Source organism: Physeter macrocephalus, chromosome 5, assembly GCF_002837175.3.
Source record: "Physeter macrocephalus isolate SW-GA chromosome 5, ASM283717v5, whole genome shotgun sequence".
In the NCBI taxonomy this organism is placed as follows: domain Eukaryota; kingdom Metazoa; phylum Chordata; class Mammalia; order Artiodactyla; family Physeteridae; genus Physeter; species Physeter macrocephalus.
The window spans coordinates 1452463-1470082 of NC_041218.1; the positions used below are offsets into that span (position 1 = coordinate 1452463).

General features: G+C 45.2%; 1 protein-coding gene across 5 annotated transcripts in view; it reads right to left on the reverse strand.

The window, feature by feature from the left end:
- The window catches only part of UBE3C (ubiquitin protein ligase E3C), a 119289-nt gene extending 102402 nt beyond the window's left edge, over positions 1–16887 (reverse strand). For all 5 annotated transcript variants that reach the window (XM_024130940.3, XM_028489506.2, XM_024130931.3 and 2 more), the window contains exon 1: positions 16483–16887. In XM_024130940.3, the coding sequence (XP_023986708.1) occupies positions 16483–16548 (66 nt within the window). In that variant the 5' untranslated portion in view covers positions 16549–16887. The remainder of the gene's footprint in view (positions 1–16482) is intronic.
- Between the last annotated feature and the right edge of the window lie 733 nt (positions 16888–17620).

Below are 17620 nucleotides of genomic sequence, written 5' to 3' on the forward strand. Positions count from 1 at the left end.
CCCAGCGGGGGGGGGGGGGGGGGGGCGGGGCGGAGCACGTGAAGCAGCAGAGGCACGGGTGGGGCGGGGCGCTGGGCAGGAGGCAGGGCTGGAGGGAGGGGCTGGGCTGACCTCGAGGCCAGCACTGAGAGGCAACGGGAGACCCCAGCTCTGGCTAGGTGAGCCGTATACCAAGACAGCATGGGATGGAAGGGAGAGAACGACGAAGTTAAAGTTCACTGACCTTGAGACATCTCTGGGACCGACAAGTCAGTCAACAGGTAATAAAGAAAAGGGAAGACGTATGGATTGAAAATTCAGAGGTCAAATCACCCATGACTTAAGCTTAAACTCCTTCCGTGGCTTCCCAGCCTCTACCTGCACAGAGGGCTGCTACGCCTTTAAAAACTGCAATATCTAACACTCATTTCCTAAAAGACCACTGGACACTAGACGGAACCATCTCTTCTCAATGCTCAATTACTTACATGAACCAAAGTTATGTAAAACCTACCATGCTGGTCTTACTTTGCTACTTCATGGTAGCCTATCTAAGACTGTAATTTGAGAACGGCCAGTGTGTTCTAAGGGGTCAAGTTCAAACACAGCCTTGACGCAGGAATATTCCGGTCAAACACCTCCTCCGCTTTCTCTTGCGCCACCAGCATGGCGTGCCCCCCAACTACCCTCCAAGTCTCAAACGCCCCACCCCTCCCCAGCCTGGCCTTCCCTCCTGGCGCTGACACACACCTGACACGCGCCCACTCGCCGTAGGTGAGACTCGGCTTAAATGTCATCTCTTGCATGAAGAGAAGGTGATCTCCACTCCTATTCCTCCACACAATGAACGGGTGAGTTCACATTCACAGACGGGTACCCAGCACACAGGGCGACTACTCAACATGCAGAAAATGACTGTATCTGCACTAGTCAGAATCCTGGAGGCCACACGGGCACCATCCTCAAAGATGTGGCCACCAAAGCCCGTGGAAGGTCACTCTTCAGCAGGTTACGCCACACAGGGCCAGTTGGGGTGTGGTTATTCTGAAGAAGAGCAGAAAATAAGAAAACAAAACAAACCCCATCCCTGAAAACAGCAGTAGTGAACGATCAAAGTATGTCAGGCCCAGCAGTCAGGTGGGAAAAATAAAGGCATAGGCCTGATCCTAACTCACAATTCTGAGTGCCTACACATGGCTCGAACCAGTAAATAACTATTAACTTCTCAAAGTGAAATTTCACCAGGCTGCTAAAAGAGCAAACCAACAAACCTGCCACAGTGCACAATGGTAGTGAGCGTCCAGGAACTCACCCTAGCCGCGTGGACCAGGGCTAGAGAAGCAGCCCATCCCTGGCGCCCACACCTGCCTCATCAGAACAAGCACTCCAGGGCTTCCCTGGTGGCGCAGTGGTTGAGAGTCCGCCTGCCGATGCAGGGGGCACGGGTTAGAGAAGCAGCCCATCCCTGGCGCCCACACCTGCCTCATCAGAACAAGCACTCCAGGGCTTCCCTGGTGGCGCAGTGGTTGAGAGTCCGCCTGCCGATGCAGGGGACACGGGTTCGTGCCCCGGTCTGGGAAAATCCCACGTGCCGTGGAGAGGCTGGGCCCGTGAGCCACGGCCACTGAGCCTGCGCTCTAGAGCCCACGTGCCACAACTACCGAAGCCCGCGCGCCTAGAGCCCGCGCTCCGCAACGGGAGAAGCCACTGCAATGAGAAACCTGCACACAGCAACGAAGAGTAGCCCCCGCTCACCGCAACTAGAGAAAGCCCGCGCGCAGCAGCGAAGACCCAACACAGTCAAAAGAAAATAAAAATAAATTAAAAAAAAAATAATAATAATCAAAGAACAAGCACACCAGGGAAGCCACAGACTCAATGTCCTAGCTTGATTTTTCTATTGGGTGTTGAAATAAATACTACTATGGGACTTCCCTGGTGGCGCAGTGGTTAAAAATCCGCCTGCCAATGCAGGGGACACGGGTTCAAGCCCTGGTCTGGGAAGATCCCACATGGTGCGGAGCAACTAAGCCCGTGCACCACAGCTACTGAGCCTGTGCTCTAGAGCCCATGGGCCACAACTACTGAGCCTGCGTGCCACAACTACTGAAGCCCACGCGCCTAGAGCCCACTCTCTGCAACAAGAGAAGCCACTGCAATGAGGACCTCACACACCGCAACGAAGAGTAGCCCCCGCTTGCCGCAACTAGAGGAAGCCCGCACACAGCAACGAAGACCCAACACAGCCAAAAATAAGTTAATAAATAAATTTATTTTAAAAATAAATAAAAGATCAACAATCAAATAGAAAAATTAGCAAAAGCTATAAACAGTACATAGGGAAATAAACAAAAATATATTTTAAACATAAGAACTTCATCTTTACTCATTTTTAGGAAAAAATGCAATAAAAACACAATGATAGGCTTTTTAACCCATCTAACTGGCAAACTTTAAACCTCAGATAACACACTGAGATGAAGATAGACAGCAGCCACTTTCTTACACTGATATGATCTCCTTAGAGGGCAATTTGGAAATATATATATAAATAGCCTTTGACCTAGCACTTCTAGAAATTTAACCTACAAATATTATTGGCACATATACAAGTATATGCACCACAGTGCTGTTTAAATTAGCAAAAAAGCTGAAAACAACCCAAATGGCCATTAAAATACATGACAGCTAAATAACTTAACAGAGTACTCATTACATGGAGTATCGTACATAGCTTTTTTAAAAAAAATTTATTTAATCTATTTATTTTTGGCTGCAATGGGTCTTTGTTGCCGCACACGGGCTTTCTCTAGTTGCAGCAAGTGGGAGCTACTCTTGGTTGCAGTGCACGGGCTTCTTATTGCTGTGGCTTCTCTTGTTGTGGAGCATGGGCTCTAGGCGCACGGGCTTCAGTAGCTGTGGCACGTGGGCTTCAGTAGCTGTGGCACGTGGGCTCAGTAGTTGTGGCACACAGGCTTCCGTAGTTGTGGCACGTGGGCTCTAGAGCGCAGGCTCAGTAGTTGTGGCGCACGGGCTTAGGTGGCTCCACACCATGTGGGATCTTCCTGGACCAGGGCTCGAACCCATGTCCCCTGCGCTGGCAGGCAGGTTCTTAACCACTGTGCCACCGGGGAAGCCCATACACAGATTTTTGAAAAATGCAGTAGATCTATTTGTACTGATCTGGAACTATGCCCAGAAGTAGTGCTGGAGGGAGAAGCACAGCAGTCTGTTCAACGCGCTCTAGCATGTGTTCAAACAAGAGAAGAGTGCACATCTCCGTGATTCCATGCGCAGAAAACAGCTCTGAGAGGACAGGGAAGAACCTGGGAACAGAGACCCATTACAAGGATCAGGGACTGGGGGAGTGAGCAGTGGGGTGAAAGGCAAGGAGATGTTCATTTGATTTGAATCTTTATTTTTCTACTGCTTGAATTATTATCCAAGTACGTACGTGTAATAGATTCCATGCGCAGAAAACAGCTCTGAGAGGACAGGGAAGAACCTGGGAACAGAGACCCATTACAAGGATCAGGGACTGGGGGAGTGAGCAGTGGGGTGAAAGGCAAGGAGATGTTCATTTGATTTGAATCTTTATTTTTCTACTGCTTGAATTATTATCCAAGTACGTGTAATACTTTCTCACTTTTTTAGAATAAGATACTAATGAAGCTACTCCAGAACAGTAAGTTTTTAAAAACAGCTCAACAAAGCCAAGAATAAGTTCATTAATTAAGTGGCCAGGAGGAAGAGAACAATAAGGTACCAGTAAAACGCATTTAGATTTTTCATTCTTAACAAATTTTTGGTTTCAATTTATTATAACTGAAAATAGCTTTTACCTTTTAGAGTCTACAGGCCTTGACAAGTTAGGGTTTCCCAGCCCAGTTATATACCAGTTTCATAAAGTACACTGAATCAACTGTTTTTGGAATGACTAAACCTATTGTTCCTATAGCAAACCTGCTGCTTTCAATGTTAATCTCTCACCTCCACAGCTGTGACACTAACCCTATTCATCAATATGTAAACAACAGTAAATTACAGCAAACTTCTCTATTTGATCTTTGAGCCTTAGGCACATTATCTTATCTTCTCTGAAAATTAAATATGGCCAAACTTCACAAATACCATTAACAAAGATGTTTTTTAAAGGGGGGGAAATGCTTTCTTCATGCAAATGAATTTAGTGAGAACAAAATGAAGTTTTTAAAAAGTCAGTCATATATAGTGTACATTAGATTTCCTTAACCATCAGAATCAAAAAAAAATTTATGCTCAAAAATTTGAGTACAGGTCAAAGTAAATGTACATAACATGACAATTTCCAGAAAACCAAATGCTCAAATTGACTGCTAACCACTTATAAAAATAAGTTTAGCATGTTTATTAATACCTTGATTTTTTTAAAACTGTGAGATTTCCTTTGTTTCCAAAATATTTGGATTATTTTCCATTAGCAATTTACTCCATTTACCAATGTAAATAGAACAATCAGTTTCACATCTGTTTCAAGTTAGTATATTTTCCCACTCTCATGCACTAACACAATACTAATAGTTTTACACAATTTGAAGAATATTCAAGTAAAATACTTTGAGTTAATTAAAATGTTAAAAGTTAGCAAAAGTTTTATTTGTAAATAATGCACAACCTATGATCTGTGGATTTTTCCTTCTTTTATAGACCTATAAGAAAGAACCTTTATGAAAATATAACCGCAACCAACTTCACATACATGCAAATATTTAAAAGTGCATCAAAATACAGTAATAAGTTACTAAAAATCATATTTATAAAACAACGTGGGGGCTTCCCTGGTGGCGCAGTGGTTGCGCGTCCACCTGCCGATGCAGGGGAACCGGGTTCCCCGTGAGCCATGGCCGCTGAGCCTGCGCGTCCGGAGCCTGTGCTCCGCGACGGGAGAGGCCACAACAGAGGGAGGCCCGCATACCACAAAAAAAAAAAAAAAAGTTAATAATAAAACAATGTACAATATGATTCCCAATTCAAACACTATATAGAAAAAAGACTAGAACAAAATTTATGCACATATTAATATGTGTAAAGAGCATAAAATGTGAAAAGAGCTCATTAAAAAATAAAGTACCAAAGGACTTCCCTGGTGGCGCAGTGGTTAAGAATCCACCTGCCAATGCAGGGGACACGTGCTCGAGCCCTGGTCCGGGAAGATCCCACATGCTGTGGAGCAACTAAGCCCATGAGCCACAACTACTGAGCCCGCATACTACAACTACTGAAGCCCACGAGCCTAGAGCCCGTGCTCTGCAACAAGAGAAGCCACTGCAAGGAGAAGCCCACACACCACCATGAAGAGTAGCCCCTGCTCGACGCAACTAGAGAAAGCCCATGCGCAGCAACGAAGACCCAATGCAGCCAATAAATAATTTATTTATTTTTTTAAAAAAGTACCAAAATAAAATGCAATAGTTTATATCTCATTACAATAAATTCCAAAAGACCTTCTTTTCTTTTTTTTTTAAAGAGCTTCTTTTCTTACACCAAAACTGTGTATTAATTATGGCACTGTTTTACTAGCAAAACCCTGGAAACAAACTGCACATATACATCTATCAATAGGAAAGTGGTTCTATGATACAAACCATTCAGTGGAATATTATGCATCCACGAAGAGAAACTACATCTAAAGGCGCTGGTGTGGAATCGTCACTAAGACACAGTGCTGAGGAGAACAGTAGCTCTCACTGTTATTTAAAAAGCTAGGGGCACATGTTTATTTATATGTACTCTAGTTTTGAAACGATCGAGGAAACTGGTAAGAGTGGGGAAGTCTGGAGTCTCAGTGAGAGGAAGACTTTATTATATGCCCTTTAGAAGAATCTCAGTTTTTATAACTTTTTCAATTTAAAAAAAGGTAACTTTTTTTAAAGCCCACTGACAGGAGATTAGAAATGGAAACATTATCAGACCAAGGAAGATTAGTGATAATCTAACCTTCTCATTATCAAGAATTATGACTTTCCCGTTACAAGATGTGAAAACGAGACGCCCAGAAAAGATGAATAAGTTGCAGACAACTGGTTAGGAAGATAAGCATTTTTTCAAGTCCCCATTTTACTTTTTACATTTCATCTTTCACAGTAAAGATGTGCTATGAACTGTACTGCTTGCCAACACACTAGAGTTTACTAATGTTCCTAAAAAAGTTAAAGAGCACTAAAGCTGCATTATAAGAAAAATTAATTCAAAAAGACATAGGATTGTTAAAGCCATCCTTTCAGTGCCTGCAGGACATGGTCCTCAACTTGCCAAGCAGTTAAAGGAGAGCTTAAGCAAAGCGAGAAACAACACAAGACACGCAGGCTACACAACATCCAACATCCAGACCAGGGTTCACATACCTCACTAAATGATTTGGAATCTCTGAGCCCTGATTTCTTCCTCTACGGGATGCCAACACCTCCGCCTCACAGAGAAGAAGTCAAGAAGAGGCGAGAGCACACAACAAGCAGGAGGACAAACCCTGAGGAAGGCAGTGTAGGTAACTAACAAATAAGGAGAGAACACAGAAACACCCTGGAGAGAAACTGCCCTCAAAGGTTCCCTGCAACTGCACAGATGCTAAGGCAGCACTTAACTGCTAAGACCAGGGAATGGAAATTGATATAATTTTTTTCTAGAGAACAAAACATATCAAAAGCCTATGTGCACACTGACCAAGCAATTCAGCTTCTTTCTGCAATGTATCCTAAAAAATAATTATAAATCGTTGGCTATAAAGATGTTGTTCACAACAAAATAGTCACAACCTAAATGTCCGAAAGTAAAGGATGAACATGTATACTTCATCATACACAGCTCATACAAAGAACATGCATGGTAATTTTAAAAAGAAAACGAAATTTTAATTTTAGAAAACAGACTGAACAATTGGATCCTCAGCTTTGGAATAACCTAGAGTTTATATAAATGTCTTACGGGCAGTCCACAGGATACAGTCACAGCTACAGCAAATAAAACCTCAAAACCAGCACAAAAGGTCTGAGGTCCTCCAACAAGCCCTGCTTTTCTAATGAGCTCTGCTCTGCTCACGGCCTCTCAGTCAGTACTACCGTCTGCGCGCACTGCCGCGCCTGCTGGCTGGCCATGCACCGGTCCCAGCAGCACCTCTCCCTCGTGTGCCCCTTTCTCTGTTTCTGTAAACGCCGGCATCCCTCGGAGTTCTGTCCTGAGCCCACATATCTTCTCAGCAGAACATTTTCCAGAGCATCTCACAACTTCAACTCTTACCTACTGATGGACCAACGGACTCCCAGTCTCTACCTGAAGCTCCAGACTAGCACCCCACCTGCCTACTGAGCCACCCCAAGCATCTTACATTGAACACATCCCTAGGAACTCAGCATCGTGTCGGATTATGGGGTCACTGTCCATTCCTGTCACCCCAGACTGACACCTGACGTGATGCTTGTCCCCCAGAGCTCATCAATTCTGGCTCCTCGACGGCCCTGAACCCCTCCACTCAGTTCCTGCTGCCTGCTTCAGGCCCTCACTACTCCTCTGCACAACTACATCTGCCTGTCTCTCGCCTGGTGTCCAGCCCCTGCACTGCCCCACAATCATCTCTCTAAAACCTGAGTTTGCTCAGGGTCACTTCACTGCTTCAAAAGCCTTCAGTGGCTCCCAAGGTGCCCCTTTATGACCTGGCCCCTGACTGCCCATCTCCCCAGCCTTCTCTTCGCCCACCCCCACTCCAGCCAGCTGAACAGTCTGTAGGTGACTGCCACCTCTCCAGGGTCGGACACCTCTGCCCGTGCGGATCCTTCTAACTGGTGGCAACAACGTTCAACCTGTAAACAGCGGTAAGAATCCCAGTCCAGCACACAAGAGCCGAGGGCACTGACGTTATGCTGCCCGCCCGGGGCCCTAAGAATAGGCCCTGGAAAAGGACGGAAACAGGCTTCCTCCCTCCGTTCTGGCACAAGGCACCCCAAGCAGTTCTCAGATGGCCAGAAATTTACTTTGATGCTCTCCTACTTCACTCCCTCTCTCCAATGGCCTGATGCATCTACCTCCTGCCCTATGGCTGTCAAAGTGACAAGCCAAACACTTTCATTCCCATATTACTTACTCCCCTGTATATTCCCCCCTTTTCTCCAAGGGTGGTTGGATTAAAAAGGTAAATGATCTAAGTGAATTCCAATTGCTGCAAATAAATGGCAGCCTCTCGTGATTCTGACGCTTTTTTGAGGAAGATGCTTAACTCAAATAAACTGCCTAACAGATAACATTTCAGGTAAGACCGTGCAGGAACGCGAGAGCTTAACAGCTCACAGGAAAGGCAGCTCACAGTCAGGGAGCCTTGCCTGGGAGAAGGGAATTTTAAGTCAGTTCTCTATTTCACCAGTTTTCTAAGCTGTTCCTAGTTTACACACTTCTTTCCTTGTTACATTTCCAAACTGGTGGAGTTTGATTCCTCTCACCTTGAGTGTGGACTGGATTGACAAATAAAATAGGACAAAAGTGACAATGCATGACGTTCAGGACTCCCTCGTAACAGGCTTTGCCTCCTTCTCCCTGCTCTCCCGCGTCACTGGCTGCGGAGAAGCCAGTTGCCAGGTCAGGAGGACACTCAAGCGGACCTAAGGTGACGTCCGAGTGGCAGGAGCTGACAATCCCCGCCAGGACCCAGCACTGGCCTCCAGGCACAGGCACGAGTCAGCCCCACAGTGGCTCCCCCGGCACCGGGCAAGGCTTCCGACGCCTGAGCCTCCAGAGACCCTAGGCCAGGACCACCCTGCACGCTGCTCTCGGATGCCTGCCCCACAGAGCGGAGAGAACAAAAATGTGCTGCTTTAAGCCACTATGATGCACAGAGAACCAGACCTCTGTTCATCGGAAATTAAGACACTGGTAAAGCAGAGATCATGACTGTTCAGATTAACATAATTTAAATGCAGACTGCACTACTGTTTTTCAACCTACTTATTTCCACTAACAATGACACAGTTTAATACATGAGTAGACATCAATAAATGATAAATATTAACAAATATAGATCATGACCACTTTAAACAGTTGTATCGTACCCCACCGCACTGTTATACCATTTAACAAATTTCCTATTGTTAGACATTTATTTTGAATTTTTCAATACTATAAGTAATGCCACAAACATCATCTTTTCTTTCTCATGCATCTATCCCATGCACCTTGTCAAATTAGTTTCTTAGAATAAATTTCTAAAAGTAGACTTACTGGATTTAGAGGGGTCGGACCTGTTTACGACTCCGGATGCGTGCTGTTAAACCATCCCCCAGGGAGGCTGTGCCGATTTACGCTGCCACCCACACCCCCCAGCAGGCATCTCCAACTTTAACTTGGTCACCACTGAAGGTGACGGACTCCGGAGACACTCGGCCAGAAGGAAGCTCCTGCTCCTGCCTTCATGCTCACAAGCGGCCTAGGCCGCGGCCGGAGAACAAGGACACGGTGGTATAAAATAAGGATCATGGTCAAAGAATAAAATGCTTAACTTCCAAACTCCTAGGTGCCCGCATTCTTTAAAGTTATAAGAAAAAAGGGAAAGAGACAGAGGAAAACTCTTTACTGCTTTTGCAATAACCTCTTTTGAGGGCTCTTCTACAGTCCTATGAGATGACCTGTTTATTACCTTAGTTAAGAGACCTAGTTGGCAACTAACTCTGTAACTCAAGAAAATCAGCACACACTGGAGTGTGCAAAGCCAGACAGGACTAGGGAAGGCAAGCCAGGTAGGTGCCTGAGCACAAACTTTAAGGAGGCACTCACTCTCAGGGCCATGAACCCGAGGGCCACCTTAAGCCCTGCACCTATGCATCTCGAGTCACAGCCTCCTTAAATTTTGTGCCCTACGTGCCTTGCTTGCCTCACCCTAGACCCTGATTAGAAGTCCAAAGAGAATTAGACAAAGTCTCAGCCCTTCCATTCTGCATGGTTTCCCTAGGAACCAGATCAAGAATTCCTGACCTTATATGCTACAGAGAACTACAGTGTTCTGGTCTTGTATGCGAAGAGTATGGAAAATCATATTCAAGAGAACAGACGTGGGGCTGCTAGATAAAACAGGGGTAATAATACCAGTTCTGACAGTAAATCTTAAAATCTGATTTTAGAAAATGTTTCTACTTTACTTGATGTCAGACGTGTAAAAAACAGTTTATGTTCCACTGCAACATACACAGAGTAGTATGACAACACGTATATCAACTGCCAGCTTTTCAAAACGAAATAGCATGGGACTTTTTTTTTTAGGTTAAAATATTTTAGGTAAGACCTCCAATTACACAATGGAGGGCAGTTATATAAAACCAACCAATCAGAGTGCTTACAATCCTAAGAGTATTCTAGACTTATCGAAAGGGGAAATTAAAATTACAGTAGCTGGTTTCGGTAGGCTCTCCAGTGAAACTCATTCTGCGAGGCCAGCAGTACCCTAATACAAAAACCAGAAAAAGACATCACAAGAAATAAAAGCTACTCTCTCCGGAACACAGATGCAAAAATCCCCCAAACAAAATACTACCAAATTGAATGCAACAATGTATAAAAAGAATTATACATCATAACCATGTGGGATTTATGCTAGATATGCAGGGCTGGTTCAGCATTCAAAAAACACTTGGTGTGGGGCTTCCCTGGTGGCGCAGCGGTTGAGAGTCCGCCTGCCGATGCAGGGGATACGGGTTCGTGCCCCGGTCCGGGAAGATCCCACATGCCGCAGAGCGGCTAGGCCCGTGAGCCATGGCCGCTGGGCCTGCGCGTCCGGAGCCTGTGCTCCGCAATGGGAGAGGCAACAACAGTGAGAGGCCGGCGTACTGCAAAAAAAAAATAAAAAAAAAAAGAGAGAGTAAAAAAGTAGCTGCCAGGGGCTGGGTGGATAGGAGTGGGGGAAATAGGGAGAAATTGGTAAAGGTAAATACAAAACAAAACTGCCTTCTTGTAAACCAACAATGAACATTTGGAACTGGAAATTAAAAACACAGTATTGTTTATATTAGCACCCCCCAAAAAAGAAATACTTCGGTATATATAAGGCAATTTACTAGTCTGATGAACAAAGTCAAAGAACTGCACAAATGGAGAGACATTCCATGTTGAATAGGAAGACTCAATATTGTCAAGATCAAGTCTTCCTAACTTGTTGATCTACAGATTCAACACATTCCCAATCAAAATCCCAATAAGTTCGTACAACACAGAGAACATACCCAATATTCTATAATAACTATGAGTATGACCTTTAAAAACTGTGAATTACTATTGTACACCTGTAACTTATGTAATATTGTACCATCAACTATATTTCAATAAAAACAAATGCAACAAATACACCTAAAATACAGTGGCTTAAAAAAAATATAAATATATATATATATAAGTTATTTTGTGAATATCAACAAACTGCCTCTAAGGTTGATATGGAAAGGCAAAAGACCCAAAAAAGCCAACACAATGCTGAAGAAAAATGTGAACAAGGTCGGACGACTGACACTAGCTGACTTTGAGACTTACCATAAAGCTCCAGAAATCAAGACAGTATGGCACTGGCAAAAACAAAGCAAAACAAAAAAATCCAGAACAGACAAATAGATGAACGGACCAGAACAGCAAGCGCAGAAATAGACATACAAAAATACAGCCAACTGATCTTTTGACAAAGCAGCAAAGGCAATTCAATGAAGAAAGGACAGCTTTTCAACAAATATGTTGGAACAACTGGATATCCACATGCCAAAACAGAAAGAAAAAATTAAAAAATCTAGACACAGACCTTAACACCTCCCACAAAAATTAACCCAAAATGGATCACAGACCTAAATGTAAAATACAAAACTATAATACTACTAGAAGTTAACACAGGAGAAAAGCCAGGTGACATTGTGTTTGGCAATGACTTTTTAGATAAGACATAAGAAGCACAATTCATGAAAGAAAAAACTGATAAAACTGGACTTCATTCAAATTTAAAACTTCTGCTCTGCAAAAGACTGTTAAGAGAATGAAAAGACAAGCTCAAAACTGAGAGAAGATATATGCAAAAGGCCTCTCTGAAAAGAGTTTGTATCTGCAAAATATATACAAATACATTGAAAATGTGTATAAGGAACTGCTAAAACTCAACAGTAAGAAAACAAACAACCCAATTAAAAAATGGGCTAAAGACCTGAACAGACATCTTAACAAAGATACACAGATGGTAAATAAGCACATATGAAAAGATGCTCCACGTCACATGTCAACAGGGAAATGCAACTTAAAACAATGAGATACCACTACATACCTATTGGAATGGGCAAAATTTAAACGCTGACACCCCCAAACGCTGGCGAGGATGTGGAGCAACAGGAACTCTCATCACTGCTGGTGGGAATGCGAAGTGGTGCAGCCACTCTGGAGACAGTTTGGCAGTTAACTACAAAACTAAACATAATCTTACCATACAGTCTCGCTCCTTGATATTTACAAAAAGGAGCTGAAAACTATGTCCACACACAAAAGCTGCGTGTGGATGTTTATGGCAGCTTTATTCATAATTGCTAAAACTTGGAAACCACCAAGATTTCCTTCAGCAGGTGAAGGGACAAATAAACTGTGGTACATCCAGACAATGGACTAGTATTCAGCAATTTAGAGGGGCGTTAAAAAAAAAAAAAATAAAGGCCAGGAAAGACTTGGAACAACCTTAAAAGCATATTCCTAAGTTAAAGAAGCCAGTCTCAAAAGATCAAAACTCACAGAACGTACAACACCTGGACTGAACCCTGATATAAACTGACTTAATAAGGTATCAATATTGGTCCATCAATTGTAACAAACGTATCACATTATGGCAAGATGGAAATAATAGAGAAAACAATGTGCTAGGAAGATGGAGTGAGAACTCTCTGTACTTTCCCATCAGTTTTTTCTGTTAAGACTAAAACTGCTCTACAAAAATAAAAAATAAGATAATAAAAAATAAGATAAAAAAACAAGCTAGCAAGCTATGAAAAGGCATGGAGGAACCTTAAATGTATGCTGCTAAGTGAAAGAAGCAAATCTGAAAAGGCTACACACCGTATGATTCCAACTACATGACATTCTAGAAAGGCAAAACTATGGAGACAGTGAAAAGATCAGTGGTGGCCAGAGACTGGGGGCAGGGGGGCGGCAGTGTGTGAGGGATAAGGGAGAAGATGAATAGGTAAAGCACAGTGGATTTTTAGGGCAACTATTCTCTATGATGCTGTAATGGCAGACACGTCATTATACATTTGTCAAAACCCACTTAAAGCACAACACAAAGAATGAATCTTAATGTATTGCTATTGGTTCATCAATGTAACAAATGAACCACATTAAGGCAAGATGCTAATAACAGTGGATTTCTATACTTGTAATCAAATGACCATTAAGATATTCTTCTATGCACTACCAAGAATAGAAAAAAATACTGCCAATAAACTATGTCATGCCACCATGAATCCTGACTTCAGAAATATTAAAAAGTGGAAACCTATGTGACTTAGACTCAATATATACCGACCCAATCCAGTATATACCTACTCAATGTATACCCTTCCACCCACGGGGAATACCCTTGCTTCCCAGCTACCCTAATTCCACGCATCCTTCAAGACTAAGCCCCAACCAACTCTATTCTTTCCTGAATCAGCCCAAGGGAAACCCAGAATGTGGTAATTGCTCTCTCTATTGTTATTTAATGTTTAACTGTGTAAGTCTTACCTCCCCAACAAGATTACAATGAGGGCATGAACTTTTTCTTACAATGTTTCAGATCCTTCAAAGAACCTTTACAAATAAACATTTTAAATATTCATTTAATTTGGGGGGGGGAGATGTATTTATTCAAAACGTGGCAACTATTCAGTTTCCACTAAACTTAAGAAGGGAAAATTTCAAACAATAATTTAAGACATGGGGGAAATATCATTTTAAGTTTTTGTTTTTTAAATGAGGCAATGGACTTATGTTGCAGCCAAAGAGAATTAAGGAAAATAAGCATATGTGGGTTCGCAACATCATTAGTTGTTACGAAGCGAAATTAAAACTACAATGAAACTACATACCCACGGGAACTGCCAAATTAAAATGACTGACAACGCTAAGTGTTGGGAAGGAAGTGGAGCCACTGAAACGCTCAGAACGAGGCAGAGTGCACTGGAGCTAAACCCACGTGCAACGTGTGAGCAGCACATGAGAGCATGTGTCCACCCAGAGACACGTACAACAAATACGGATCAACTGTGCTATGTATGTTCAGACAATGCAACCAAAATAAGATGATGGATCCCACCTCTCAGACCAAATGCTGAGCCACAGAGGCCAGTCCAAAAAGAGGGGCCTCTACGCACAAGAAGTTCAACAGGCAGAACTGATCTGTGGTACTAAAGGTCGGAATAGTAGTTACCTTTGGGTAGGAAGGCTTAGAATTGAAGGGTGTAGATGGGGGCCTCTGGAGTGCTGGGCACGTTATTTGATGGGAGTGGTGGGCCCACGGGTGTGTTCATATGTAAAAATCCTTCCAGCCGAAGCTACAGTTAATTCCCTGCCCAGATTCAGTGCCAGGCCAATGCACCCATCCCCCAGCCACTGCAGAGTGACTGCAGTGGGCTCCTTACTGCCACCCTCACTGGAGAATTACACTCCCACCCACCCCAGGGGCAGCCTGCAGACAACGATTAAATGATACGGGGATACAAAATGCCAGCCCCCTCACCTCAAGAAGGGACAACTCTGTGATGCCAGCCACGCTCCAGAGTTGTCGGTGGGATCCGGCTAAAGATAAACTCCAACTGAGAAAACCCCTTGTCCCCTGCCCTCTCCTCTTCCCTCCTCAATTTCACCTGCACAAGGATTTCCTCCTCAGGCTTCTAGGGCACATGGCCTAAGACACAGACACTTAATGTCTGTGACCCTGACTGTATGTTAAGTCTAAACCTCAATGAAAAGGAGGGTAAAAAGGGGGAAAAAATTGTTTCGCACAGCTGAAAAGCAAGACGTGCCATCTCCCCTTGAGATTCTGATCAATAGATAACTATTTTCCTTAAAGAAGAGATGTGTTACTTGGTGAGAAAACGGGATCAACACCCTAGCAGGACCTGCCAGGGCATCCTGCCTGTAACAGAAGCCACAAGGTCCTACATAAGTGAGGTGACATGGATTCTAAGGTGGTGACCTGCCCCCAGCTTGCTATGTGGCTGTGCAATCACTCAACAGCTCTTTATCCCACCTGTAAATGAGATCTGGCCCAGAGGTTCTCCAAGGCCCCTTCCAATGCATAAGTCCTTTGATCTCACTTGGAATTTTCATGAATACCCAAGCCACTGAATGTGACCCACGCCAGCCCTGCACAACACCTACACAGCACCTAGTCTGGCACCTAGTTCTGCAGCCTCCAACTAATCACCATCATGCAAAACCCAAAGCTTGTGAATTATCAGCACACTTCCTTCCCAAACCCCTGCTGGGTTCCCCTCCTCTACCCTCAGAAACCATCATACACATACCCCCATAGTACAATTTAAAACGGATATTCTTACATGGACTTGAGCATCCGCTCGGAGTCATGTGCCAACCCCGTCGTTAAGTGTAACATACAGGATACACTAATACAGAAGAAAGAATAGACGAACCACTGAAAGAACACTTTAGAAAATTATTTAGTAAACAATCCGCTAATTATACTCACTTGAACTTTTCCAACACTCTAAGCAAGGGCGACCACACTTTATTTTTAGTCTGATAAAACTAAAACAGGCAGGGAAGGGATCCAATGGAGAAGTGGTAAAAAGCAAGCAAATGAAGCAACACTGAAGTTGAACTACTTGTCAGCAATTCCACCAAATCAGTATATGCCAGTCATCAGAGAGGATAGCACACTAACTAGTTTGTACGCCCTTATTCTAAACTGTTATCCTAAGAATAATCATACGACCAGTTGTAACAGAAAAAAAGCGCTAGAGTCTCTCCAGAAATGTTTCCAAAAAGCTGGTAAAGGACGACTTTCATGGCCTTGGATTCAAACACGTGGCCTATGATGAGGAGTTCCGCCTCAACTTCAGAGACTGTTGTCATGAACAAATACATTCTACTTATTTTCTACAACAGACAAGACCCCCACGTAGTACTCTAAAAGCAATCACCATCAGTCAAGTATCTAAAGTTCATTTCTGAAAGAAACACTGTGTCCTTTGCCCCGAGTTTTTCACTACCTAAGTATAAAAGGCCGTCCACCCTCAGCATCCTTGCAGCTTCTGGGCGATTCCGGTCCACAAAGCGCTCTTTCCCCATCAGCTTTCCCTCCAGACCCGCTTTGAGCCGTCGGAGCAGGTGACCCCGCAGCCCGCCCCCCGCGCGTCCCTCCGCCGGGATGGACCCCTCCCGGACCCGAGCCGGCCCCCCGCCCGCCGTCCAGCCCGGAGTCCGCGGCCGGCCCCGCCCAGCCCCGCGGCGCTGCCGCACGCAGGCCGCTCTTACCTTCCGGCTCGCGCCTCCCAGGGACACCTTGGGCCTGGTTTTGAAATCCCCTTCAAAACTAAACATCTTTACAGCCTATCCCATCTGGGAGGGCCCGACACTGAGAGCGCGGGCGGGCCCCGGGGGAGGGTCCCCGGCGGGGACAGCGACCGGGGGAGGGTCCTGGCGGGAGGGGAACGGCGAGGACGAGGCCGCGCCAGGAAGTGACCCCGAGCCCGCGCCCGCCGGCGCTCTGCCCGCCCGGACTACCCTGGGGGGGAGGGGCGGCGACACTGGGAGCAGCCCTCGGCCACCTCCCCCCTCATCCACGCCTCCCCGCCGCTCCGGTCGAGCCCGAGCGCCGGCAGGGCCGCGGACCCCGCACTTGCACCCGGAGCAGCTGCCGGGAGGAAAGATGGCCGCCGCCGCCGCTGCCGTGCGCCGCCCCGCAGGCGTGCGCGCGCCCGACACCGACGCCGCGGCGCCGCTCCCGGCGCCCGCCCGCGTGCGCGCGCCCGCATCGACGGCGCGTCGGAGCGTGGGAAGAAGCGGCGGTGCCAGGCTCTGCGGCGGGAGGGATGAGGGGCGGGGCCGGGGCGCGTAGGTGGGGTGCTGGTGCCCGGGGAGGGGGGGCCGCAGGTGGCGCAGGGGCGCTGGTGCTCCAGGGGGAGGAGGGCGCGGGGCGGGGGGGGGCAGGCGGGGGCGCGCGTCCCGATTGGTGCGGATGAATCCCGTCTCCATAGTGCACCGAGGGCGGCTGCAGGGGTCGGTGGGCGCCTGCGCCCCGAAGTGGCACTAGGATGTTGTTTGTGCACTTTTCTGGGAAGCGGGCTCCACGCTTTCGATGATACCAAACTTGACTGATATGAGGGGAACAATATCAGCTTTATTACTTAATGCCCGTAGAGAGTGCATCATTTAACTTTGTGACCCAGTTATGTGTGAACTTCATACACACATATTTCAATATATACACATATATATCATACACACATAGATACAAATGTATATCACATACATGCACATGTATAAAAGTATACCATGTACGCATACAGTTAACATAACTGTCACGTGCACATCAATACATATACAAATATATAGCATATACACATATATACATACATCTATATCACATATACACAGAGAAATATATATCGCG